Source organism: Grampus griseus (assembly GCF_964374135.1).
Source record: "Grampus griseus genome assembly, chromosome: 10".
Classification (NCBI taxonomy): domain Eukaryota; kingdom Metazoa; phylum Chordata; class Mammalia; order Artiodactyla; family Delphinidae; genus Grampus; species Grampus griseus.
Window position 1 is genome coordinate 103,224,091 of NC_139004.1, and position 24,330 is coordinate 103,248,420.

General features: G+C 60.7%; 3 protein-coding genes across 14 annotated transcripts in view; 1 reads left to right on the forward strand and 2 right to left on the reverse strand.

Moving 5' to 3' along the window:
- MGLL (monoglyceride lipase) overlaps positions 1 to 4,467 on the forward strand; it is a 101,738-nt gene extending 97,271 nt beyond the window's left edge. For all 3 annotated transcript variants that reach the window (XM_082663940.1, XM_082663939.1, XM_082663941.1), the window contains one exon: positions 1,804 to 4,467. In XM_082663940.1, coding sequence (XP_082520066.1) covers positions 1,804 to 1,929 — 126 coding nt within the window. In that variant the 3' untranslated portion in view covers positions 1,930 to 4,467. The remainder of the gene's footprint in view (positions 1 to 1,803) is intronic.
- A 3,774-nt stretch (positions 4,468 to 8,241) lies between these two features.
- On the reverse strand, positions 8,242 to 17,305 carry ABTB1 (ankyrin repeat and BTB domain containing 1). 9 transcript variants are annotated; one of them, XM_082662885.1, is made up of 13 exons: positions 17,160 to 17,305; positions 15,965 to 16,027; positions 15,822 to 15,877; positions 14,815 to 14,959; positions 14,529 to 14,688; positions 14,385 to 14,430; positions 14,021 to 14,140; positions 13,815 to 13,933; positions 13,470 to 13,565; positions 13,201 to 13,368; positions 12,238 to 12,438; positions 11,920 to 12,172; positions 8,242 to 11,242 (listed from the first exon to the last, which is right to left on the reverse strand). In XM_082662885.1, exons 1-12 carry the CDS (start codon positions 17,213 to 17,215, stop codon positions 11,966 to 11,968), a joined length of 1,437 nt encoding a protein of 478 aa, XP_082519011.1. In that variant the 5' UTR covers positions 17,216 to 17,305; the 3' UTR covers positions 8,242 to 11,242; positions 11,920 to 11,965. The 9 variants fall into 9 exon arrangements, with proteins under 9 accessions (XP_082519011.1, XP_082519010.1, XP_082519017.1 ...); XM_082662884.1 differs by having other exon boundaries at positions 8,242 to 11,274; XM_082662891.1 differs by having other exon boundaries at positions 8,245 to 12,172; positions 16,000 to 16,084.
- A 152-nt stretch (positions 17,306 to 17,457) lies between these two features.
- The window catches only part of PODXL2 (podocalyxin like 2), a 31,667-nt gene continuing 24,794 nt past the window's right edge, over positions 17,458 to 24,330 (reverse strand). The window contains exons 5-8 of one of the 2 annotated variants that reach the window (XM_082662882.1): positions 21,612 to 21,768; positions 21,221 to 21,282; positions 18,569 to 18,622; positions 17,458 to 17,815 (exon numbers count right to left, since the gene is read on the reverse strand). In XM_082662882.1, coding sequence (XP_082519008.1) covers positions 17,603 to 17,815; positions 18,569 to 18,622; positions 21,221 to 21,282; positions 21,612 to 21,768 — 486 coding nt within the window. In that variant the 3' untranslated portion in view covers positions 17,458 to 17,602. Of the gene's footprint in view, positions 17,816 to 18,442; positions 18,623 to 21,220; positions 21,283 to 21,611; positions 21,769 to 24,330 lie in introns of both variants that reach the window. The other variant, XM_082662881.1, reaches the window with a different exon arrangement.

The following is a 24,330-nucleotide window of genomic DNA, read 5'->3' on the forward strand; positions in this document are numbered from 1 at the left end:
AGTTCCCGGGTGTCTGGCTGAACCGGGAAGACCCCTGGCTGGAGGATGGGGAGAGAGCAGGTGCACCGGCTGTGTCCCTGCCACGTGGCAGCGGAGCCTGAAGGTGGCTCTGCGTGGTCGGCTGGGCAGACCGCCACCCCAGGGCACACGCGCGAACAGACGTGTCCCTGGACAGTGCTGCCCCAGCTTGGGCACGGCCGAGTGGACGGCCCGGTCGAGGGCCACCTCCCGCTAGGTTATAGGGAACGCGGCAGCTCCCCGCAGGTGCCACACCTGCTGCATGGGTGCCGGGACTGGCACTCAGCTCTCTGCCCCGAGCCCCCTGCACCGCTTGCCCCAGCGCGCTGTGCTACAAAGGCTCTCACGTGTCTGCACTGTGCAGCGCCCCTCCGTCGCGGCTAAGAGTGGCAGCCCCTGGCCCAACACCCCTGCCAGAGGGAGGCCCGGACGAACAGCAGGAGGAAGGAGGGGAAGGAACGCCGCTCCCATCACGGCAGGAGACGGTCCCAGCCGCAAGTCCCACGCTGGCACACCCGAGAGAGAGTTGAAATTCAGAAAAAGCATTGAAATCAGGGTCTCGAAGAGATATTTCCACCCCATGTTCACGGCGGCCAAGAGGTGGATGCAGCCCTGGTGCCCACTGAGGGGAGGTGGTCCGTCCAGGCAAGGGGGTGTTTTCCAACCTTGAAAAGGGGGAAGTTCTGACGCAGATGAGCCTGGAGGAGGCTGTGCTCAGCGAAATGAGCCGGTCACAGAAGGTCAAATAGTGCGTGATTCCACGCACATGACATATGCAAAGTAGTCAAAGCTCATAGAAACAGAAAGTAGAGGGACTTCCCTGGCGGTCCAATGGTTAGGGCTCCGCACTTTCACTGCTGGGGCCCTGGGCAGGGAACTAAGATCTCGCAAGCCGAGTGGCGCAGCCGAAAAAAGAAAAGAAAAGAAAGTCGGGTGGAGTTTCCAAGGGCTGGGAGGAGGGCGCTGTAACGGGGACAGGGTTCAGTTGTGGAGGATGAGAATACGGCACCGCGTGCAGAGATGCTTAACACCACTGAGCCGCACACTCAGAGGTGGTTAAGATGGTAAATCTCATGTTATATGATGTGTACTACAGTTTAAAGAAAAAAAACAAACAAACTTGGAGGTAGCCGTTAGAAATCGCTGAAACGGCAAGTAGGCAGGTGGTTATACACATGGAGAGTTCAGGGGAGGTCTGGCTGGAGATAGAGATTCTGAGTCATCAGCACACGGGTGGTTTTACAGCCAGGGGCCTGGACGGGGCTCCTGGGGAGAGGGGGAAAGAGGCCCGACCCCGCCTCGGCCGCACCAGCCTGCAGCTCAGGAGGGCGGCGGGAACAAGACCAGGAGGGTCGAGAGCTGTGGGAACCACGGAGGAAGGTGTTTCTAGAAGGTTCCCCTGGCCAGCTTTTGAATGATGCCGAGAAGCCAAGTCCTACGAGAGTGCAAGTGATCCCCGGCCACCGCTATGTGAGGGCCGTGGGGCTGGTGTCAGGACCACCGCCGTGGGCGGGTAGGAGTGAGGGTCAGCCGGGTCAGGCTGGGGTCCCACAGGGAGAAGAGGAGGCGCAGGTGGGGCAAGGCTGGAGGGGGAGTGGCGTGGAGAGGGGACAGTGGTTCAAGAAAGGATCTGATGAACATGTTGGGACCTTGCCAGCTGTTTGCAGCACCACCTGCTGACCAGGCGTGGGTGCGTGGAGAGGGGGTCCTCTCCATCCGCTGCCCGGCCGCCTTGCCCACACGTCACTCGCAGTAGCCGTGACTTCCTGTCTTTCCTAATTGCAGATTTACGAAGGTGCCTACCACATCCTCCACAAAGAGCTTCCTGAAGTGACCAGCTCCGTCTTCCGTGAGATAAACACGTGGGTCTCTCAAAGGACAGCGGCGGCAGGAACGGGGTCCCTGCCCTGAGTGCCCTGGCCAGCCGTCGGGCCACAGTCGGGGAAGCAGGCAGAGGAAGGGCAGGAGCTGGCTTCTTAGATGTGGCTTGCCAACAAACAAACAAAAATCACAAATTGGAGGAATCCCTAGCGCAATTTACTAAAAAAAAAGAAAAAAGACAGTCTTGTCGCACATCAGGCCGTCCGCCACTGGATCTGCCTTAAGTGGTGGACACTTTATGCAAAAATAGGAGGTCACGGCACTTCCCAGAGAATGTGCTGGAAGGCCTTAGGCCGCAGAGCCCTGCCCCGCCTCTCCCGCTCCGCAGGGTCCCAGGACCCCCGCTGCAATAACTGGAGGGGTCCCCTCCCGCCACCCCGCGCCCCGCCCTCACTGCCTCGGCTGGGCCCCCTCTGGCCGCCGGATGCGGGGCGGCGTCCGCTTCCCCGGCAGACTGGCGCCGCCGCGGCCCAGCACATGCCTGCACTTCCTCGGCACGTGTCCACCCGTGACCCGCGTCAGCTCCTTGTCCGCCGGGAGCCCGGGGTGGGCTGTGGGGCAGGTGGGGCTTGGCCCAGAAGAGGCACCCTCGCCCCCTTCCCTCCGCGGGGCACGTCAGGGCGGCTGTTCGTCGCTGACTAGTGTTACCTGGGGCTCAGAGGATGGTTGTGTTGGAGATGGAGTGCCTCGTGTGTACAGCGTCTGTTCTGAAGCAGAGCTGGGTGTGTGGGGGGGAACCAGGGGCCTTGAAGGCATGGATGCCCGACAGCCCTGTGCAGCCCCGGGGGGCGGGCCTAGGAGCCCCGTGCGGGACAGGCCTGTCCCAGCCCCTGCCTGCCGGGCCGCAGCCGCCCTGGGAGCCTCGGTGCTGGCAGCACAGCTACCTCTGGTGGCCGGAGAAGCTCCCCACGCGGTGGCCCTGCCCACGGCTGCAGGCCTGAGGCCACAGCAGCCCCGCTGCCTTTCTCGGTGCCAAACCCGCAGCCCCCCACCCCTTGGCCCTCAATTGCGCCAGAAGTAAACGGGGTCACCACCCACCCGGGGGGTACTTTGACTTTGAAATGGGACTCGCTGTCAGGTCTTGAGGCCCCACCTGCAGATGTGGCCGTGGTGGGGATGGAGCTGCCGGGGCGTGGAACCTTGGGGGAGGTGCGGTTCCCCCACCCCAAGGCTTCCCTGCCTGACGTGGAGGCTGGGGGCAGGACTCCCCACTCCCTTGCCCCTCCAGTGCTGGGAGCTGATGCCCCACGTGTGCCGTGTTCTTCCAGGTCTGCTTCTCGGTCCACCTCCAAGGGCCCCCGAGCTGCTCACCCCAGCGACCGTCAGCTGGGGGGGGGCCTTGGTGCGTGTCTTGCTGCCCCTGCCCCTTGGGAGGGAGAGGCGCCCAGGCACCCAGCCCCGGGGGACGGCGCCTGGGTCCCCACAGAGAGCGGCTTCATCGCCACGTCTTATTCCTCTGGCTTCTCTTCAGAGGAGAAAAACATGTAGAAAATGCAGAGGTCGGCCCCACCTGCCCAGCTGGGCAGCCGTGAGGAAGTTCCTGCTCTCGGGCTAAGGGCCGGCAGAAACTCCACCCACAAACCCCAGGCGCCCAGCCGTCCCGCCTGCAGGCCACAGCCCACCCCCACCTCCCAGAAGCACGCCGTGGCAAGGCCACATCCCAGAGTAAATACCAGGCCCGTGGGTTGACCAGTAAGCTTTCGATGCATGAATTTATTTATCTGAAAGCTCTTACAGAGGCATATTCAGTCACCTTTACAGATCTGGTTAAAGAATCGCCCATATTTAAAAGAAAAAAGTTCTTTGAAACCAGGACTGTTTCCTCATCTGGGAGGGGACACAGGGTACGTCCACCTGCTGAGTCAGGGGTGCAGGTAGCAGCATCTGGAGGGCCCCCAGGGAGCACCCTCCCGTCCTTGCTGCACCGAGCAAGTCTTGAACTGGGGTCACCCTCCATGTTGGCGGCTCCGTGCCCATGCCTGGAGCACCAGCGCCATGCCATCGCCGTGGTGCAGGGGAGCTGGGCTTGGAAAGGAGGCGAGGTCACACACGGCCTGGGCTCGAGGTGACAGGGGGACAGAGGCCGCAGAGGGGCCCTGGGCGTGCAGCCTATCCAAACCACGCCTGGGAGGACGGACATACTACTCGGGACGCTGGGCCCAAGCACGCCTGTGAACTCGGTGCCGCCCTGTAACTCAGAGGCCACGCTGGGCCACACGAAGTGGTTTCACGCCTGAGAAAGTCTCTAGGAAAAGATGCCACCTGCAGCCACTGGAGGTCCCAAGCCCGCCAGGGCCCATTCCTTTGCTGGGATGGGGAGTGGTGACCCCAGCTTCCCCTTGGCTCTTGGGGGCTCTGGAAACTCCCTGCAGGGCCCCACCCTCCTGCTCTTTCCTTCACCAACTGCTGGCATCAGCCTGTTAGGATCATAAGCAATTTACTGGTTATTGTCATTGCTGCCGCTCAGCCACCTTCCTACACGTACGCTGTTAGTGGGGACCCGTGTATTAGAACTCTTAACGCACCAACGTCTGCCACAGCTAACCCTAATAAACACATGTTTTCTGATGGTGTCGTCTGCCTGTCTGTGATCTGACTGCAACGTCCCTTGCGGAGAGACCAGCGGCCCTTTGCGAGGCTGCACTGGGGGTCTGGGCCGGTCCCCTGATACACCCCAGTATGCGGACCTGACTGTCCCTCTTGCGGAGCGGACTGCACGCCAGCTTTCTCGTACAGACGCGGCCACCGCTGCCACCAGAGGCCGGGCCGCCCCAGTTCTGGGCTCCACGGCTGACCCTCCTCCACAGTCCCACGTAACTTCTGACAATTTAGAAATAAGTTCTGATCTCCTCCCCCGTGGCTGCACCTCTGCCTCGCCCACCTGAGCGCAGGAGACCCCAGCTCGGGCGGGTGCCTGCACCCCTCCCTCCGTCGCCCCTGCGCCTGACCCAGAAGCAGAGGCTGTCGGCTACCTGTCTGTCCAGGCAGACCATCTCCCTCTGGCCCCACTGGCCCCAGGGCAGTCACTGTCCCTTCCTGCTGGTGGCCACAGCAGCCTCCTCCGGGTGCCCCATCTTCCGACTTGTGTCCCATTGGTCTTTTCCCACATAGCGACCAGAGCGGGTGTTCAACGAGTCAGGCGGTGGCCCTTCCCACTCCAACCCTCGTGGTCCCATCTCACGCAGAGGCGGCCACGGCCCTCCCAAGCCTGCAGGCCCTGGGCCCGTGGCCACACGCCAGCCTCTCTGTGGAGCCTTCCCACCACCCTGTGTGGAGCTACCCACTCCCTGGCCCCCGCCACCACTCCTGCAGCACAGCCACTGCCATCTGACTCGACCGCGTTCTGTGGACCCTCAATAGCCCTGTCCCCCCACCGGAGCTGAGCTGCGGGAGCTGGGTCCTCGCGTCAGACCTCTGTGTGGTTTCCAGGGGTCCCTGGTAAATATCTGTCCAGGGAGGGAGGGGGTGGGGGACCAGTGCTCTCTCTGGGCCAGGCTGGAGCCTGGAACTGGGGTTGTAGGCGCAGGGCCCACTTCTTGGTGGGCGCCCGTGCCCTCACCCAGGCCACACCTCCAAGGGCCCCCTCGGGTTTAATGTTCTGCTGTTGCTGGCTTGAAATCCTCAATCTTTCTGGGCATGGTTCTCCTCCCGAGTTCCTGGACCGTCCTCAGGGTCGCTGCTCTGGACGCTTCCTCGGGCAGGTCGCCCAGCTCCACGTCACTTAGTTCTTCTGGGCTTTATCTTTTCCTTCGTCTGGAACATGTTCTTCTGCCCCCTCGGTGTGTCTGAGTTGCTATTTGTATTTTGTGTCTGTTAGTGACGTTTCTCGACCTTGGAGAGGGGGCCTCTGTAGGAGACGTCCTGTGTCCCAGCGGTGCTCTCTCCTCTCGTCACCCAAGCTGCATGCTCTGGGGGGCTGTGTGAGCCCTTCTGTGGCAGGGGGCTGACAGCGTGGGGCGTCTGGTGGGCCTGGTCGGCCCCTGGCCTGGCTGGTCGCCAGGCCTTGCCATGTGTGGATGCTGCTGGCTGCTGGTTAGCGGGGTCTGGTCACGAGGCGGCGGGTTGTGGAATCCTAGGGGACCCCAGGCTAGTGCTGGCTCCCTGGTGGGCAGAGTCGGGGTCCAGGAGACCGTGGGATGCTGCCCACCCACTGGCGGGTGAGGCCAGGTCCTGGGGTTAGTGCGGGTCTACTGGCAGGCGGAGCCGGGCCCAGGGTTCCCAGAGCTGGTGTTGGATGGCCGGTGGGGGAGCGGTTCCTGACACAGTTGGGTCTGGGGTCCAGGGTGTCCTGAAGCTTGCGGTGACCTGCCGGTGGGCAGGGCCGGGGCCCAGCTGGTCCCAGGGCGGATCTGGCCTGCTCTGGGCAGGCTGGGTCCACAAGCTGCAGGACTGTGGTTTTCTTTTCTTTTTTTTTTTAAATTTAATTTTTATTTTATATTGGAGTATAATTGATTTATAATGTTGTGTTAGTTTCAGTCAGGTGTACAGCTAAGTGATTCAGTTATACATATATACACTGTTTCTCAGATTCTTTTCCCACATAGGTTATTACAGAATATTGAGTAGAGTTCCTGTGCTATACAGTAGGTCCTTATTACCTATTATATATATAGTAGTGTGTATATGTTAATCCCAAACTCTTAATTTATCTCTCCTCTGCCCCCTCGTTTCCCCTTTGGTAACCATAAGTTTGTTTTCTAAGTCTGTGTGTCTGTTTTGTAAATAAGTTCATTTGTATCTTTTTTTTTCTTTTTTCCTTTTAGATTTCACACATAAGTGATATCATATGGTATTTGCCTTTCTCTGTCTGATTTACGTAGTATGATAATCTCTGGGTCCATCCATGTAGCTGCAGATGGCATTACTTCATTCTTTTTGATGGCTGAGCAATATTCCATTTTATATCTGTACCACGTCGTCTTTATCCATTCCTCTGTCGATGGACATTTAGGTTGTTTCCATGTCCTGGCTATTGTAAACAGTGCTGCAGTGAACACTGGGGTGCATGTATCCTTTCAAATTATGGTTTTCTCTGGATATATGCCCAAGAGTGGGATTGCTGGCTCATATGGTAGTTCTATTTTTAGTTTTGTAAGGAACCTCCATACCGTTCTCCATAGTGGCTGTATCAATTCACATTCCCACCAACAGTGTAGGAGGGTTCCCTTTTCTCCACACGCTCTCCAGCATTTGTTGTTCCTACTTTTTGATGATGGCCATTCTGACGGGTGTGAAGTGATACCTCATTGTAGTTCTGATTTGCATTTCTCTAATAATTAGTGATGTTGAGCATCTTTTCATGTGCCTCTTGGCCATCTGTATGTCTTCTTTGGAGAAATATCTGTCTAGATCATTTGCCCATTTTTTGATGGGGTTTGGTTTTTTGATATTGAACTGCATGAACTGATACGTTTTGGAGATTAATCCCTTGTCGGTTGCTTTGTTTGCCAGTATTTTCTCACATTCTGTGGGTTGTCTTTTTTCTTTATGGTTTCCTTTGCTGTGCAAAAGCTTTTAAGTTTATTTAGGTCCCCTTTGTTTACTTTGGTTTTTATTTCTGTTACTCTAGGAGGTGGATTGCAAGAGACCTTGCTGCGATTTATGTCATAGAGTGTTCTGCCTGTGTTTTCCTGTGAGTTCCATAGTGTCCAGCCTTACATTTAGGTCTTTAATCCATTTCGAGTTTATTTTGTGTATGGTGTTAGAGGATGTTCTAAAGTAAGTCCCCTACATAGGAATGAGTTCTGTTCCGAGAGCGCACGCGTAAGTCGTTTGTTTATAAGTCCAACAAAGTTAGCCTAGGTACCCAGCTAACACAATGGGCTATGTAGTACTGTACTGTAATAGGTTTATAAGGCTTTTCACACAAATAATACATAAACACAAAAAATAAAACATTTCCTTTTTTTTTTTTTTGCGGTCTGCGGGCCTCTCACTGTTGTGGCCTCTCCCACTGCGGAGCACAGGCTCCGGACGCGCAGGCTCAGTGGCCATGGCTCACGGGCCCAGCCACTCCACGGCATGTGGGATCTTCCTGGTCCGGGGTCCCCTGCATCGGCAGGCGGACTCTCAACCACTGCACCACCAGGGAAGCCCAAAACATTTTTAATCTTACAGTACAGTACCTTGAAAAGTACAGTAGTGCAACAGCTGGGATACAAGGGCTGGCATCAAGTGAACAGGCAAGAAGAGTTACTGACTGAGGAGGGAGAGGAGGTGGGAGACGGTGGAGCTGAAGCATCGTCAGCAATAGGAGACGGAGGGCGAGCTGCAGTTTCACTCACGCCTGACGTTAGTGGAACACATATTTCGTTCGCAACTTGAAGGTTTGTATGTAGGGGACTTACAGTAATTTCATTGTTTTACATATAGTTGTCCAGTTTTAGGGCTGTGGTTTTCTTGGTCTGGTGTCTGCCCCCTGCTGGGCAAGGCTGGTCTAGCAGCCTGAGCAGGCTCCCTGGAGGGTAGGGCAGGTGCCTGCCCACTGGTGGGTGGAGCTGCGCCGTCTGGTGGGCAGGGCCGTGTCCCAGGGGGCTGTGAGCTCAGCAGGTCCCAAGGCAGCCTGTCAGCTGACGGGTGGGGCTCTGTCCCCCAGGGGGCTGTTCGGCCCAAGGCTCCCAGCACTGGGCCCACAGGCTGTTGGGTGGTGCTTGGTCCTGGCGCTCACAGGCCAAGATGTCAGCCCAGCAGCACAGCAGCTGTGTTCACGGGCCGAATGTCCCCCAGTGTATCTGCCACCGGCGTCTGTGTCCCCAGGGTGAGCCTCAACCGCCCCCCACCTCTGCAGGAGACCCTCCAAGAACAGCAGGTAGGTCTGGCCCAGGCTCCCATCAAATTACTGCTTCTGCCCTGGGTTCTGGTGCGTGTGAGGTTTTGTGCGGCCCTTGAGGAGTGGGGTCTCTGCTCCCTCGTCCTGTGGGGCCCCTGCAGTCAAGGCCCACTGTCTTCACAGCCAGATGCTCTGGGGCTCCCGGTGCCGGACCCCCGGGCTGGGGAGCCTGACGTGGGGCTCAGAGCTCTCACTCCTCGGGGGGAACCTCTGCAGGGTCATTATTCTCCAGTGTGTGGGTTGCCCACCTGGGGCTAAGGGACTCCTGCTGTCTCGTCGTCGTTCCTTCTTTATGTCTTTAGCGATAGAAGATATTTTCTGGCAGGGTTTGGTCTTTTCCGTGGATGGTGGTTCTGCAGGGGGTTGTGATGTTGGTGTGCTCGTGAGAGGAGGTGAGCTGCTCTCCTGAGATGACTTGTGATGAAATTTTCAATCATTTTGGAATAGGTCCCACGGGGTGGCCAGAGCTGGCTGTCCCCTCTGCAGAGGCCCTCCGGGTGGCACGTAGACCTGAAGGACGGTCCCCTCCCAAGGCCTGCACTCCTCCTACAGCCCAAGCCTCAAGGGGTTGACTGTGGGCAGTATCCTCTCTGGGCTGTTCCTGCCTCCTGGGAGCACCCACAGAGCACAGACTCCTGCTGAGGGCCATCACGTGGCAGGTGCCCCATGGTCTTGGGGCTGCCCCCAGATCCAGGACGGGGTGACACAGCTTGCCTCATCTTGGTGGGGCAGGAAGAGGGACGATGGAGCGCCAGGCCGGCCCAGCAGGGGAGAGCACGAGGTGAGCATGAGAGGGGCGTGTCCGAGGGGCTCGGGGTAGATGGGAAGGGAGCACAGGTTGGTCCCAGGACTGGGACTCAGGGACGGAGATCTCCAGCAGCAGCAGCACCCCGCCCGGGACGGTGCGTGGGGGGAGCCTGCGGTGGGGGTGCAGTGCTGGGACCAGCCACAGCAGGGAGCCACCCGCCCTGACCGGAGGTGTCTGGAGCCTGGGGTAGAGGACACGGCGGTGGCCAGGTGGGGGCTGGGTGGGAGCAGCAGCTGCTGTCCCACTCACGGCCCTGAGTGTGTGGCTTCCAGCCCGTGGACCAAGGAGGCTGCTCCTGCCACAGCATCCTTATCCCAGCCCACTGGGAGGGAGGAAAGGAGAGGGGCAGGGTGAGCTTTGCAAGGACGAAACCAGAGACCCCATCTGCCGTTTCTGCTCACATCTAGGACCTGGTGGCGTGGCCACGGCTCAAGGCAGCAGGGAAGCTGGGAAATGAGCCAGGTGCCCACAGCAAAGGGCGGGCACAGAGCTCAGAGAGACAGCAGGCTGTGCCCAGGAACCAGGCATGCACCCCAGGCTTTCCAGGAGGGGAGACCTGGGCTCAGCATCCACCTGGAAGATGCCAACACGGCAGGTAAGAGTGAGCTAGAGGTGAGGCAGGGCCCCAACTGGGGCCGAGCTGGCAGGAGGCGGCTACCGTGGAGGCTGGGTGACAGCTACCTCGAGGGCCGAGGAATCAGGAGAACACGAGTGTCCATCTCCACGACTCCATGGGTAAGAAGGGGCTACACCACGTGCCCAGAATTGCTCGTGTCCCATCTTCCAGGAACGAGGTGAGTTCACGTCGAGGTTCAGCGGGCTGAGCCCCACCCCTGCTGGTGCCTCCTCAGGACCCCGTCTCACTCCAGGTTTGGTGGTTGGTAGTAGTGCTCCCACTTAGACCGATAAGGATGCTGGGGCTCTGATGTGCTCTAGCCCAGGTCCCCGGCCCACGTGCAAGACAGCCGCTGCCTCCCCGAGGTGCAGGGTGCTGATGGGACTCCGAGAACTAAGCCACTGGCCGGGGGGTGGGGGGCTGGAGTGCCTGAGGGCAGCTTCCTGGCTCCAGGGCCCCCCCCCCCCCCCCCCCGCAGAAGTCCCTGCCTGAGGCTGTGCTTCAGACTTTTACCAAAGTGAGAATTTTTATGCTAGTAGAGTGCTCCAGGAACGAAGGCTGCCCCTCGCCCTGGCAAGAGCACTCCTAACTTTGTGACGGCACCCTCACTCCTCCTCACTCTGCCGCATTGAGGCAGACACTGAAAGCTATGTAGGAGTCTTCCAGGTGGAGGAGCAAACATATGCATGCCTTTTTTTTTTTTTTTTGCAGGTGGGAAGATTATTATAGGATGGGTTAAAAAAACGTATATCTTTAGGTAAGAGCCAGGACTAGGGCGAGGCAAGTGAGGCACTCCCCTCAGGCACACAAGGGTGCACCAAAAATCATAGTCATTAAAAATAAGCAATAGTTTAATGTAATACTTTACTTTTAAATCAAATCAAAATTAATGATGAACTTTCAAAGCAGGATTCCTGGTTGTCTTTTGCTCCAGTCCCCCGGGACTCGGCACAGCACGGTCGGTCGGCTTGTGGCCGCTGCCCCGCCGGCAGGCCCTCGTCGCCCTTACACTCCACTTGACGTACAAGCCGTTTTTCTTCTCTGTTTTTGCTTACTCTGCTAACGGTTGATCTGTTTTTCCCAATGGGATCTTGTGATGGAATAGAATGCCTATAATATTTCCTAGTAAAATGTATGGAAATTTTTGATTCAACAGTGTTCACTTCGAGGAGGCCCTGGGCTGAGGGTAAAACAAACAGTGGCTTCCATCCTCAGCACCCCCTGGACTGATACGCACCACAGCCAGTGGCTGAGGCTGAGGCGGGTGCAGGGAGCCAGGCCAGGTCTGCTTAGCTGGGGCCCTGCGCCCCAAGGTGCAGGCTGGGCTGAGGCCCCACGGCGAGCCGTATGAGCAGCTGCTCAGTAAGCGAGCTCAGAAGCCCTGCCTTAGCTCACCTGAGGGCAAACACCTCTGGCCCCACGAAACCTCCCAGGGCCAAGGGGAAACCCTGTCCCCAAGGGGAGTCTGGTCATCAGAGGGGCTGCCTACTCAGACCCACAGACGCGGGGCCCTGTCCCTGGTACACAGGCTCCCACGGTGAATTCAAGCTTTATTGCCGCCTCCGCCCAGGAAAGCATGCGAGGAGGGGCCAGGAGCAGGTGGGACGTGGGAGGGAGGCCTAAGAAACGGCCCGCCAGGTTTCCCTGAGTGGTGCCCAGCCCCAGGGTCTTGGGGCTGGTTTGTGCTGCGGGAGAGGCCTCATCCCCAGGTGCCCCTCCCCGGGGTCCCCAGGCACAAAGAGGAGGGGAGCCCCGCCGAGCGCCTACCGGCGCGGTGACGCCCCGAGCTCACAGACCACATGGCGCGCAGCCCTCAGCAGTCCAGGCCGACAGACGCCAGCAGGTCCTCCAGCGCCCGCAGCTGCCGCTCTGCCTGCTCCATGGCGCTGCACGTCTGCGCGGTGCTGCCCAAGTGGAAGCGGATGTCGTCCACCAGCGGGATGGAGTCCGTCTCCTGCCGGGCCGTCACGGCCGCGGCCTCCTCCTTCACCGCCTCCACGAAGTCCTCCCGCTCCAGCAGCTGCGGACAGGCCAGCTCAGGGCACGCCCGCCACCCACCCTCAGCCACCCCGGGCCCACGCTCACCTTCTCGATGACCTTGGCCATGTACTTCGTGCACTGGTCCTCCAGGCGCGCCAGGCCAAACAGCTTGGCCACGCGCCACACGCCCACCACGCTGTCCTCGTCCAGCAGCTGGGCCAGGCCACGGCCACACAGCTGCTTCAGGCCTGGCAACAGGTACATGTCAGCCACACTCAGCACGTCGTAGGCCAACTCGGGAGGCAGCTGTGAAGAGAACGGAGGTGAGGAAGGGCACCCGAGACTGAAGAATGGGCTCCACGGGCCGAGCCAGGGGCTCACGTTGCAGGCCAGCTCTGCCCCGAGCCCCACAGCCAGAGCCCATGGTTCCCACCTGCTGTGGCAAAAGCACGGCCTCCAGAGGACGAGGGAAGCTGGGTGCAACTTTCACCCAGTCCAGGCGGGGACACCTGCTTGGCCGTCACCCCGTTCTCTGGGAGCAGCTGTGACGGGGGTCCTACAGCCCACTGACCCCTTCTGGGAGGAAGTGTGCTAACCCTGCCCTGGGCACTCACCGCAGAGAAACAAGAAACAAACCCCCTTCCTCAGTCACCATATTACTACAGTGACCAGCACACACGCGCACAAGCAGGCAGTGCACACCTGCCGCCTCCTCACCTGGGCAGCTGCCTCGGGGCAGCCAAAGGGCCCTGTGGTGACCCCAACGCATCCCCACTGTTGCAGGAATTCAGGGTGACTGTCCCCGCCCACCCCGTGGCTGGAAAACTTGGGGACCTCAGGTGGCTACACTGTGTCTCCAAGTGCCAGGTGCTCATGCCATGAGTCTTGTCACTCATTCTTGCCCTGAAACCAGGGCCCCTCCACCTGATAGAAAAGTTCACACAGGACCCACACTCCAGCCTCATGGAGAACAGGCCTCCCAGAGCCAATCCAGACCTGGGCGCTCCCTCTAAGCCCCGTGGTGACGTGGCCTGTGTAGCCCCCCCAAGCCCTGCCCAGCGCGCACACCTCGGTGTGGTCACTGTAGACGTAGTACAGCACATGGGTGAAGACGGCGGGCGAGACGTCGTGCAGGGTGATGGCCAGGAGGCCGCCTGACGCCTCCAGCTCCTCGTTCTCGCGGAAGTGGTCATCCAGCAGGGCCCGGAAGTAATCGCTGCGGCCACAGAAGAAGGCCTGTGGGAGGCTGGGCTCAGGATGGGCCAAGACTTGTGCCTGGAGGAGCTGGCCCGGGGCTTAAGGCAGGGGTGGGGGTCCGGAGGGAAAAAACTTAGTACCTTGTGACAGAGGAAGCTGTAACCGTCCACTCGGAAGCAGACATCAGGACAGCTGCTGAAGCCGTCGCAAGGGAAGGGCAGCTCGCCAAGATCACCCTGGCGGGGGACAGCAGAGCAGGTGCCACCAGAGCAGGCAGGAGACGGGAGAGCAGCCGGCCCCGGCCAAGAGCCCGTTCTAGCTCATCCTGGAGGACGACCGCTGCCCCGCGTTGACTTAGATACAAGACAACTAAAGCAAGCAGGCTAGCTCAGAAAAGGGAAGCAACTGGGCTCTAGGTTTAAACCGCATACCCATCCCCAGACACGCCCCCTACCCACAAGCCCAGCCCAGGCGGGTGTGCTTACCCGGAGCTCGGGGGGCAGGGCACAGTCGGCCAGCAGGGCCAGGTCCTCCCGCAGCCGGGGGTCTACCTGGGGGGGCTCAATGGTCAGCACCTTCACACACGTGCCTGGCTTGGAAGCCACTGTGGAGGGGAGAACGCAGCTTCAGGGAGCCGGGCGGCCCGCCAGCTGCTGCCTGAGGCCCCGGGCCCCAAGTCCTGGACACGCACACTCACACTTGGCCTCCAGGTCGCCGAGCAGGTCCCACAGCTGGCACTGCTTGGCCAGACGCTCACAGTCGCCGACATGCTCCACACCGACGTCCAGGCAGCCTGGGTATGGGTGCAGGGCTGGGGGGAGGCTCAGAGCCTGAGGGGGCCCTCGGCTGCCCCGCGGCCGTGCCTCGGCCCACCACCCGAGTTCTACAGGACCCCGGACAGACGAGAAGGGCTCCTCTGTGGGTGGGAAAACCCAGCCCAGGAGGCAGCTGGAACCACCCTGCACCCCAGGGGATGAGCCCCAGGAGAGAAAAAGTGGCGCCAAAGCCACGTCTGGGTGTGCTGCAGCCCCTCCCTACCCAGACCCAGGGCTCACCTGTGTACAGGTACTGCAGGAGGGCCCCAAAGGCCACGGGGTTGATCTGCAGGCAGAGACCGCAGGGAGACAAGGTCAGAGACAGCCGCTCAACACAAATTCCCTGCTCACCCTCTGCCCTCCCCATCCCCGGGAGGGACGCACCAGAGGGTGCCTGAGGACCACGACACTCTTGCCCTTCCATTTGGTGTCGAGCATGTGTGCGAAGTAGGTGCTGCGAGCACCCAGGATGCAGCGATGTGCCCGGAAGGACTTGCCGTGCACTAAGAAGACCACGTCGCTGTGGATGCCCTGCTCCAGGAGGCTGGGGGCAGTGGAGGGGGTCCTCAGCAGGGCCGCCCCCAAGTCCCCCCACTGCCCCCCCTCAGCCCCACACCGGCCACGCCCACCACAGAGCGTCTGTGCAGGGCTGTCTCGCGCTCAGTCTCACCGCAGCAGGCAGCTATAGTAGTAGTCCCGCCGCCGGTAGGAGGCCGTCACCTGCTTGTAGTCACGCAGGGCCCGGCGGATGGCCTCGCTCTGGGCCCCGTAGAGACAGCGCTCCCCATCGAAGGTGTTGGCCTCGCAGTGGGCTCCTGGGGACGGCAGGGCTGCCCAATCTGCAGGGCCATGGGGCTGCCCGCCACAGCTGGGGAGGGGCCTGGGGGAGAGGCGCAACTCCCCCTCCCCACCCCACCTACGGGGCCCGAGTCGCCCTGGGCCTGCTCGTGCCCCAGCATCCTCCCTGCCGGGGCCCAGGCACACGCCACACGCCACACAAAACAGACGGCTTGGAGGCCGGCCCTAATCTGTGCACTGGCAGTCTGGGGACACCTCCTAGGCAGAAGAGTCCCCCGTCCTCACCTAACTGAGGTTCCTGGGGCAGAAAGACATACACAGGTTAGCAAATGACGTCAGGTGCTCTGAAAAAAAAGCTAAGCAAGATGAAGGGTGACAGTGGTGGCAGCTGCCACAGGAGAGGCTGTGGAAGGTCACTGTGGCAGAAACAAGGTGCAGAGACGTGAAATGAGTGAGAGCCATGCCAAGACGTGGGAAAGGTCTTCTGAGCAAAAGGAACAGCAAGTGCAAAGGCCCTGAGCGGCACGTGGGGAGGCAGCAGAGGGCTGGCGGGGCGGGAGGGGGCGCCTGTCAAGGAGCAGCTCAGGGCAGGCCAGGTTCTCTAGCTCATGGGAAACACAGCAGGGAAGGCACTCAGGCCAGGAAGCAGGTCACACTGGCCGTGGGGCATGCCCACTGTGGCAAGGACAACACACGGTAGAGGACAGGGAGGGGCAGCCGCAGGGACGCTGACCCGGGGCTGCGGAGCTGAGGGGAGAACCGGCTCTGAGGGCAGAGCTAAGGGCATTGCTGACGGGGTGCGGGACTGAGAGGGGATGCCAGGGCCCCTGGGCACAGCCCACGTCCACCGCCCCACCCAGCCCTGCCCTGCGCACTCACCGTTGGCTAGCAGGTAGAGCACCAGCTCTTCGTGTCCACAGAGGCAAGCATAGTACCTGAGGGGGAGATGGGCGGGGCAGGGGCGCTGTCAGGCCTGCAGGCCCCGCCCACCCCACCCACCCCCTGCCCCCCCTGGCACTCACAAGGGGGTGCTGTCCCACTTGTCCCGCACATTCACCTCCACGTCTCGCTGCTCCAGCAGGTACCTGGGCAGGGGAGGTCAGAGCCTAGGTCAGGATGGGTTTGGGGTCTGGAGAGGAGACCTGCGGAAGGGGAAGGAGGAAAGCCTCCCCAGGTGAGGGCAGAGACCAGAGCAGGACAGGCGTTAAAGGCAAAGGAGCCACGAAGAGTGGATGTGGGAGCCCCTGGGCGTCGGAGGCCCCAGAGCTGAAGAGGCTGAGCATCTGGGCTGAAGGCTTAAGGGAGGGAGGGAGGGAGGGAGGGAAGGAGGGGGAGGGGGAGGAGGAGGAGGGGGGGCCCTGCCTCCACCCGAACCCTCGGGCTGCATGGGGTGGCAGGTTAGCCTTCCCAGGGCAGAGGGACTGGAGGTGGACAGGACGACCAGGAGACTTGCAGGCGTCCTGGCAGCGTGGAAACGAAAAATGGACAGATTATATAGAAGGCGGAAGTCAGGAAACAAAGCAGCAGAGGAGACGGGTGAGGGGAGACCACGAAGAATGGTGATGGACAGGAACCCACTTCGAGGAGACGCCCAGGTTGGATCTCAGAGTGCACCACACTTTGGGGGCTACCAACTAACTCCCAGGTGTCACCCGACCCTGGGGAGGAGCCCGGAGAAGCTGCGGGGCTCAGGAAGTCCCCGACTGGCCCAGGGGAGGGCGCCAGGGGAGGTCGGGACCAGGGATGGGGGAAGGAAAACAGGTGCCTCATATCCCACATCAGCAGCCCCCTCCCCTCCCCGTGCGGCCCGCGGAGACGGCGATTGCAGCACCCGAGCTGCGTCAACCGCAATTAGGAGTTCCCGAACTTCTGAGAACCAGAGGCTGGTTCCGGGCCACAGGCGTTCCCAGCGCGGGGTCCGCAGCTCATCAGAGGAGCCACGTAGGGGGCGTCCCAGGCCTGCCCCCAGGGTCTGACCTCCGGGCCCTTCTCTTCTCTCTGCCCCTCTCCGCCTCCTCCGGGCGTCCGCGTGGCAGTCCTCCCCTCCGGGACTCCCGGAAGAAGTCACGCCAGCACCCGACCCCCGCGCCCCCGCTCAGAGAGCTGCCTGGACCGGGGCGGTCCTGCTTCGGCGCCCGGGCCGCCCCCCACCCCCACCCCGGCCAGGCGCTCCGCGGGCGGCCGACTCACACCCTCCTCGGGGCCACGGCTCCTCACCGCACTCGGCCCACGTCCCCCTTCCTGCAGCTGGAGAACAGGTCGCAGGTATCCATGGCGCGGACGTCCCCGACCCCGGCCCGGCGACCCCAGGGCAGCGGCGAAGCCCCGCCGGATATAAACACGCCGCGCCGCGCCGCGCCCCGCCCGCTCCGCAGCGGCGCCTGGCGCCCGGAGGACCGACCCGGGATGTGCCCGCCCCGCCCCGCCCCGCCCCTTAGTCCACCGCCTCCGCTTATCACACACGTTCTCCCCCCACTCCGCCCCCAAGCGCAAAAACCAGTCGCGGAGGCGCGGGGCCCGGCGTGCTCTCCGGGCGGCTTTAATGGGGTCCCGGGGCAGCCCCTCGGGGCGTCGGGTGGGGACGGGGATGGGGCCGAGGTGCGTCGTGAGTCGGGGGAAAGCGGGGACCCCGCGCCGAGGGCCGGGCGGGGCACAGCCCCTCACAGGTGCGTGTCCTCCTCGAATACGTCCGAGTCCTCGGGGTCGCGCTTGCCCCCCATGAGCGCGCTCCAGCCCCCCGGGCCGTTGACGGCGCCGCCGCCGTTCAGGCTGGGCTGCTTCTCCTGCATCTCCGACTGGCTGTCGCTGGCCACGTCCAGCGTGGGGTTGTCGTGGCAGCCGTTCTCCACGAAGCGCAGCTCCTCGCCGTGCGACTGCGGCGGGAGGGGCCGCTGGGAGAGCACGCCGGGCCCCCGCCGCCCCCGCTTCATCCCTTCACCGGGCCTCAGGCCGGCGGCCAAACCGCACGCAGGGAACCCCAGCGGACCCTGATGGACGCAGGCCCTTTCGGCTCTGGGTCCTTTCTTAAAATGACTACTGACCCTGCACACGGAACAGACCCATGGCCTCCCTGACACCATCTGGTCCCTCCCGCCAGCACCGACCCCTTCTAAAGGGGCTCATGGGAAACAGGAGCTTTGTGCCCGGGCCCCTCCTTTGCGGGGAGCCGCCAGGCTGCTGGAGCCTCCTGTTGACGCCAAGCCCCCAAGCCAGGGCCTGTCTGATGAGGCATCCACAGGAGCCCAGGCCTGCAAGGCCGCCCGCCCCCCAGCAGCGGCCCTGCGGGTGCAGCCAACGTCCCGCTCCCTGCACCTCCAGCACCTAATGCGAGGCCGGCGCCCTGCAGAGGGCAACTGGGGGCCAGGCCCTGCACTAGCGCCTCACCCGCAGTCACCCCACCGGCAGATGGGGACACTGAGCCTCAGATGCCTGAGCTGGGCACCCCCTCACCGGCACCACCGCGGCCCAGCCCCCTGCCCCTGAGCTCCACGCTCGCTCACCACGTGTTTCAGCTTGGGCAGCCGGCGCTGCCAGCAGTTATAGAGCAGGCCGAGCACGATGATGATGACGCAGATGGCGCCGATGGCCACCAGCACCACAAAGAGCGTCCCGTAGTCGCTGCGTACCTGGCTGGCCCGCGCCTGGCAGCTGCCGGTGGTGGAGTAGTTCTGGATGCCAATCTGGGGGCGGGAGGGCCCGGTTCCTTAGCCGAGATCCTAGGGTGCCAGGGCTCCCCACAGGGCCCTTGGGGTCGGAGCTCAGGGACGGGGAACAGGCTTGCCCGATCTCCAGCCCACGCTGCCTGAGGGCGCCTCCACCCCCAGACTCCTCACAAACCCTGCTGCAGGCGGCCTTTGGCCCTAAACCCACCTGGTGGTGGCCCTAACCCCCCACTGAGGTTGGCCCCATGCCAGCAGTCACAATCCACACGGTCCCCACCAGCTTGAAAAAGGACACGAGCAGTTGTGAAGCTCTCTCCTCACATTCTCCACCACACACCGCAAGGAACTGCAAACACAGCTTCTACCTTGGGGGGCAGGGGTGTCCCGGTACCATTATGGCCATTGTGGGCCAGAGAGAGTGCACGTCCTCGGCCACCCCCAGTCTCCCAGCTTCCTCCCTCTTCCCACTGGAGTGGTCACCAATGTCATTTAGCGCCCAGCACCCCCGACACTGCGTTGTCTCGAGTGGGCGGCCTTCTCTGGCCAAGTGTCTGCTCTGTCCCCACCGGGTCAGGCAGACACTCTCCACAATCAGCATCTCGGGTGGAGGAAAGCAGGAACGGCGAGGTGCCGTGATCAGATGACAGGCGCCAGGGTGAGGGCGCCGTCCACTGGCTCCGGCGCAGAGACCTGGGAGTCCCCCTTTCTAAAGCCAGGTATTAGCTCTTCTTCCTGTGAACCACCTGTATATTTCCAGCACTTTCTCTATTCTCTTTTTAAGTTACCACGGCTCAGGTCTCCTGCTAGACTCTCCACCAATGCGCGTGCTAAATCTGCCCACTAACGTATGTCCAAAGACCCAGCATGCCTTTCGGCCGAACCAGTCCGAATGAAACGTCCGGAAAAGCCAGAATACCCAGGGGAGGGGAGAAGCAGAAGGGTCTGTAAAAAAGGTTAAACCCCACTTTCCACCAGCCCCCCAGTGTTCGTGAACCCCAAGTCTCACAACTGGACCGGCCCCCGTGGCTACCCAGGTGGTGTAGGTACAGCATCACGGTGAAAGGCCCAGGCTCTTGAATCTCTCAGGCCTGGTCCAAAGCCTGGCTCAGCCACGCACTCGCTGTGCCATTTTGGGCAGGTCACCTCCCTGCTCTGGGTTTCAGCTCCCGTCTTAAATGGGGCACCTATGGTACTCAACAGGGGGCCTTATTTACTGCTTACAACCCCGGGGTGGTGCTCAGGGCCGGGTGAGAGAACCCAGTCTGGCACTCAGCACACTTATCAAAAAGCCGCAAACCACCACGGAGGCCACCCCCAGCCTGGCGTGGACTAGATAAGGAGGTGGGGCCTCAGCTCTGTCAACAAACACTGGAGGGCTCTCAAGGGACTTCCCTGGTGGTCCAGGGGCTAAGACTCCACACTCCCAATGCAGGGGGCCTGGGTTCGATCACTGGTTACGATACTAGATCCCACATGCCACAACTAAGAGTTCACATGCCACAACTAAAGATCCCTCATGCCGCAACTAAGACTCGACACAGCCAAATAAATAAATATATAAAAAACAAACTAAAAACACTGCAAGGGGCTTCCCTGGTGGCGCCGTGGTTAAGAATCTGCCTGCCGATGCAGGGGACACGGGTTTGAGCCCTGGTCCGGGAAGATGCCATGGAGCAACTAAGCCGCGGAGCAACTACGCCCATGTGCCACAATTACTGAGCCTGCACTCTAGAGCCCGCAAGCCACAACCACTGAGCCCACGTGTCACAACTACTGAAGCATGCGCACCTAGAACCTGTACTCTGCAACAAGAGAAACCACGACAATGAGAAGCCGCCGCATCACAACAGAGTAGCCCCCGCTCGCCGCAACTAGAGAAAGCCCGTGCACAGCAACGAAGACCCAACGCAGCCAAAAATAAATAAATAAATAAATAACAAACAAATACTGCAGAACTCTTGAGAACTAAGGGGACTGATAAGGCCCCTGGATTCCAGTGAATGGACGGGGCCTGGAGGACACGGGCTGTCCTCAAGAAGGGAGATGAGGAACTGCACTTCCTCCTCTGGGGAAGGTGGATCTGGAGTAGAGGTCGGCCAGCCTGTCTCCTCAGCCCAGGTCCCTGGGGCTGGCCAGGTGGGCGGTGGACTGCCTGGGTCGCCCCACCCCACCCCACCCCGGGGCCCCCGAGCTGGCCCAGCGCCGCGACTCTCAGTGGGGAGTGCCTGGTGACACTTTCTTCTGTGCCTTTGGGAACTGTGCCACGTTCTCCCCACCCACCAGGCTTCTGCACGATTTCGAAATCTGCACGATTTCGCTTCTCTGCCGTCCACCAAAGAACTCCGCTTACCCTCCAAGATCCCCTCGGGGGGCCCCTCCCTCTGCATCCTCTCCTGACCACCTCCCTCCACGGCTTGGGTCTGCGCCTGCTGTCGCATGTCACACGCACCGCAGCTGGTAGCTCCGTGCTCCTCGGGAGCTGGGCCTCGGAGACCGGAGACAGGAGCTGTCCAGAGCTGCTTCAGGCCGCACCCCGCCACGCAGGCCCTCACGCCTCAGGGAAGGCAGCCCCGCCCCAGAGTTTTAGGGGTGCAGGGAGCACGGCCACGCTCTTACCTCCACCAGGCTCCTGCGGATGTCGCCCAGCATGGAGAGGACGTCTTGAGTGGGCACCACCCCTAGGGAAACGCACCATCAGCACAGCCCTGGCCGCAGAGCTGCTCGGGCTCCTGACCCTCGGACCCCATCTGAGCCTCCGAGCCTCACTCCCCAGCGTGGAGCCCACACCGACCATGACCCGTACCTGCTGCCCACCCGCTGGCCCCTTCCAGAAGCCACACCCACGGCCCCTCCCCCACCACACAGAGTACACGGGCCTGCGCCTCCCTCCCGACCAGGGTGCACTCATCCTCCTCCTCTCCAGAACCCAGGCCTGTGGGCGTCACTGAGCCCTGAACCAGGCAGTCCAGCTGGGACTCAGCTTGCCCTCCCCACAGCCCCCACTCACCCTGCTCGCCCACCAAGGTCATCAGCAGGTGCCGCTCCTTCTCGCTGGGCTTGCTCAGGGAGATGTGCCAGTCCCCGTGGCGGCTGCGGCCGTGGCGGGGCAGCGCCTCCTCCACCAGGGCCAGGAGCTGCAGCCCCCGGTGCCGCCGGAACACCTCCTGCGAAGGCAGAGAGAAAGCCCCGCGTTCGGTGAGGGGTGATGCCCCCTGACCCCAGCCTCTAGGCCTGGGCCCCTCTGACCCGGGAAAGGCCAGCGGGCTGCCCAGAGTGGCTGCTCAGGGACCTCTGGGGACCACGGAGGAGGCTGTGACCCTGGCCTCGGGGGACAGTGGGCACAGGAAGACCTGAGTCCACTTGGTCCCTGCAGGCGTCCAGGTGCCCCCTCCTGCCTTGGCCTCTTGCACTCACGCGGGGCCTGGTGTCCAAACGTGTCATGTGACGGACGAGTATGTCGGGGGGGGAGGACAAGAGAGTGCGCGTCAATACGGCCACCGAGGTGGGAGGCATCCTCCCCAAACTCCCCTCCGCCTGTCACTGGAGAGACAGGGCTCAAAGCTGGGCAGTCAAGAAAGAGTCTGCTGTAGAGAACGAAGGTGTGGACACCGAGGCGGGAAAGCGGGGGTGGGGATGAACTGGGAGATTGGGGTTGACATATATACACTAATATGTATAAAATAGATTAAAAAAAAGACGCCTGCGTCCTCGCAGGGTGCAGCGGTGCCCAGGACAATTAGCAGAGATGGCCATAATGGTAGACCCCTGGCCGCAGGGAGGGGCAGGAGAAGGGAAAGGAGACTTCTTTCCCATCTGGCGCTCTTGTGCTGCTGAGATTTCCTTCAGCTTGTACACAGGTAATCACACAAAAACAAAAACAAGAGGCTGGCAAGAGGCTGGCACTGAACAGGAACTTGGCACGGGGCAGGAGGCCTTGCCTCTGGCTCCCAGCCCATCACTGTCCCTTCCTGGCCCGTCTGGGAAGAGGCCCTCCTCTGGCCGGGTCCCCCGACCTCTGGCCCCCAGCAGCCCCTCCCTCCTGTACGTGGGCTCCTATCTGCAATGCTCCCAGCCGCGGAGCCGCGAGCCAGGTGTCTCTGCCCATGAGACCCAGCCGTCTCTCCAGGCCAGCCTTGTGGGCTCTCCTTTCTGCTGGGGCCCAAGCTAAGGAGCGTGGCTGTCACGCTACTGACGTGATGAAGGGCCTTGTTGCCATGGCAAGTGCCCAGTGCAGGCTCTCACGAGTGTTAGGCTCAGCAGCCTAAGAGAGGCCTGCTCAGTTCCACACCTGGGAGAAGGCTGGTACCTGGAGATGGCCCGAGCGAGCGGCTCGGGAAGCCCCAGCTCCTGAAATGGCCGCTACCGTCCGTGTGTGCGCGTGCAGGGGAGGGGCAGCCATGCCTGAGCCCTCCTTGGGGCGGCGCCTCCCCGTGTGTGTGGGGGCTGCAGCCCTGTGCGCCACCACCTGCGCACACCCCCCATTTTCAGGGTCCAGACGTTTGCCTGGCTTAAGCCCTAGACCCACAAAGTCAGTTCTGGGAGGGTCTGATGACTAGGTGTCTCATACATTCATTCTGTAGATGGGAAGTGAGTGTCAGTGGCTTTGGAATCAAATATGGACTCAAATCTTGGTTCTGCCATTCATCGGCTCTGGGACCTTTAGCAACACACTGCACCTCTCCGAGCCTCAGTTTCCCCATCTGAAAACGTGGGCATCGGGCCTAAATCCGTGGGCTTACTGTGAGGATTGAAAGGACTTATTCAGTCATAGGTGCTGGGACGACTGGGTATCTCAGCAGAAAAGAAAAAACATACCTGGACTCATAGGTCACACCATACACCAAAGTCAATTCCAGATGCATTTCAGATCTAAAGCTTTTAGAAACAAGCATGGCCTTGGAGTAGGCAAACATTTCTAAATTGGACCCGACGAAACCACTAACCATGAACGAAAAAACTGCTAAGTTGGAGTATTTTATGATGAAGTTTAAAAAAATTAAGAACTTCCATTTATCAGAGGGTACTATTAAGAGGGTGAAAAGGCACCCCACAGGGTAGGAGAAAACATTTACAATATGTATACGAGACAGAGGTTTCATATCCAGGACATATAAATAATTTACAGACATCAATAAATAAAAAGTCAGATAACCCAGTCAATAAATGAGCAAAAGATCTGATGAGGCACTTGGCCAAGAGGCTAAAACACACATGAAAAGCTGTTCAACTTTGTCAGTCATCAGGGAGATGCCAAGTAAAGCCACAAAGCAGTGCCACCACACTACATACCTCGCAAAATGGTTAAAATTAAAAACGACACCGATGGCCGGCAGGCGCGGCAGCCCCAGAGCACCCGGGTGCTGCCACGGTGTCACTGGCACAGTCACCGTGGAAAGTCGCTGGACGGTATCCAGGGAAGGTGAACGTACGCATACACGCTGACCCCACGGCGCCACCCGTTGGAATGTGCCCGAGATGTCACAGGAAGACAAATACTGTGCGATCCCACTAACATGAGGGGCCCAGAGCACTCAGATTCACAGAGACAGAAAGTAGAAGGGTGGCTGAGAGAGGGGGGAGATGGAGTTGTTTAATGGGGACAGAATTCCAGTTTCTGCAAGATGAAAAAGTTCTGGAGATCTGTTTCACAATAATGTAAATGTACTTAACACAACCGCACACTTAAAAATGATTAGAATGATAAATTTTATGTTAGATTTTTTTAC

Excerpts from the sequence above, each read along its gene's own strand:
- ABTB1 (XM_082662885.1), bottom strand. The coding sequence starts at position 17,215 with ATGGATACCTGCGACCTGTTCTCCAGCTGCAGGAAGGGGGACGTGGGC. Across the intron at positions 15,878-15,964 it reads AAGTGGGACAGCACCCCCTT|GTACTATGCTTGCCTCTGTG; the intron begins GTGAGTGCCAGG and ends TCTCCCCCTCAG. Across the intron at positions 14,689-14,814 it reads TACTATAGCTGCCTGCTGCG|CCTCCTGGAGCAGGGCATCC; the intron begins GTGAGACTGAGC and ends CACTGCCCCCAG.